The sequence below is a fragment of the Octodon degus genome, unplaced genomic scaffold, assembly GCF_000260255.1.
Source record: "Octodon degus isolate 3935 unplaced genomic scaffold, OctDeg1.0 scaffold00053, whole genome shotgun sequence".
NCBI lineage: Eukaryota > Metazoa > Chordata > Mammalia > Rodentia > Octodontidae > Octodon > Octodon degus.
Genome location: NW_004524629.1, coordinates 5,487,664 through 5,489,089, shown reverse-complemented (window position 1 = coordinate 5,489,089; position 1,426 = coordinate 5,487,664). Strand labels below are relative to the sequence as shown.

At 36.2% G+C, this 1,426-nt stretch overlaps 1 protein-coding gene across 1 annotated transcript in view; it reads left to right on the top strand.

The window, feature by feature from the left end:
- Positions 1 to 1,426, top strand: part of LOC101567766 (cell surface glycoprotein CD200 receptor 1) — a 29,314-nt gene that overhangs the window by 6,770 nt on the left and 21,118 nt on the right. The window contains exon 2 of the mRNA XM_023717616.1: positions 247 to 312. Coding sequence (XP_023573384.1) covers positions 247 to 312 — 66 coding nt within the window. The remainder of the gene's footprint in view (positions 1 to 246; positions 313 to 1,426) is intronic.

The following is a 1,426-nucleotide window of genomic DNA, read 5'->3' as shown; positions in this document are numbered from 1 at the left end:
CTTTGTTGACAAAACTAGACATCTCATATATGAGAAATCATTGATTAATACTTTATGAATTTAGTTTGCAAGATGTTAGCGTGCTTTTATCCCTGAATGACATAACTTTTAATTTATTTTTGCAATGATTTCTGTTAATTTTAGTTAACTCATTGTCTTGTTGAGTAAGACTTTGAGGAGACACAGTGACTTCCACTCTGAGCATTAAAAATCAACTGCATTTATTCTTTCCTATGTATTTTCTAGATTCAGGTAATTCATGTATGGATGAAAGGCAGATCATGCAGAACAACTCGTCCCCTCCTGAAGAAGGTAATATATCTTCACAACTAGTGGCCAGCACTGAAGGGATGGAGGGTTGCACTTTGTTATACATAGTAGCTGATCACCTGGCTGAGTCTAACTTAATGACTGAAAAATATGGTGGTTGGGGTGCTGTGGTGTGATGGGCCCTGAATAACCCCATCTCATGAAGTTCCCCCATACAAGGTGTGGTCTTGCTTGTCTCTAAACATTTGCCTGGTTGGGATAGTGGAAAGACATGTTGAAGTCCTACCTCTTCCTTCAACTAGTTATGTGATCTTTATCTGGCTTTGAAATAGAAGGGTGATGCTGCAACCAGAAAGGAGAAAGGTTAAGCCAAGCATTTAGCAAAAACAAGGTTCATCACATAGAAGTTTCTCTTTACCATAGATGGTTTTGTTTGCATTAAAGTGACAGTGTCACTGATCCTCACCTCTGTCACAGGTGAGTTATAACAGATGTTTGGCTCAGTGATCACCTATCAGTCACAGACATCCTATGGCAGTTTGTGAGGAGAGAGAGGTTCTGTGTGGGAAGATGCTTGTAGGTTATGGTGCTTAATTTTAATTTTAAAAGATGAGAACAGAAGGGCAATTTGTAAATTTAATCCTTGTAATTAGATTGATCATAGGAATAAAACTGGTGAGCAAAATTCACAGTTGAACTATTTGGGAAAATATTAGAGATTGAACAAAAGGAAGAGAAATTTCTCTAAAAGTTATGTGATAATATTGCACATATTAAATAAAGTTCATTTTATGAAGAAGTATGAAGGACCCTGAACCTTGTCTTTTCTTGTTTTTAATTTATACAACATGTTGTGCCACCAAAAAAAATAGTTCTGGGCATCATGAGTTTTCATTTTCATGGGACAGCTAAACTGATAAAACTGTATTATTTCAAGATCTATTGGCATAGTTTATTCTCAAATAAAATTTCAAACTAATTCAAACTGAATACCATATTATTTACTTTCAATAAAAGTAGCATATACTTTCCACATTTCTGGTTGGCAGAAAAGCCACTTTTACTGATAAGCACTTGGTCTTGATGTTACCGATTTTCTTTTACACACCTATCAAAAGTCAGAGGGAGGGGGCCGGGGAGATGGCTCAGTAGGATA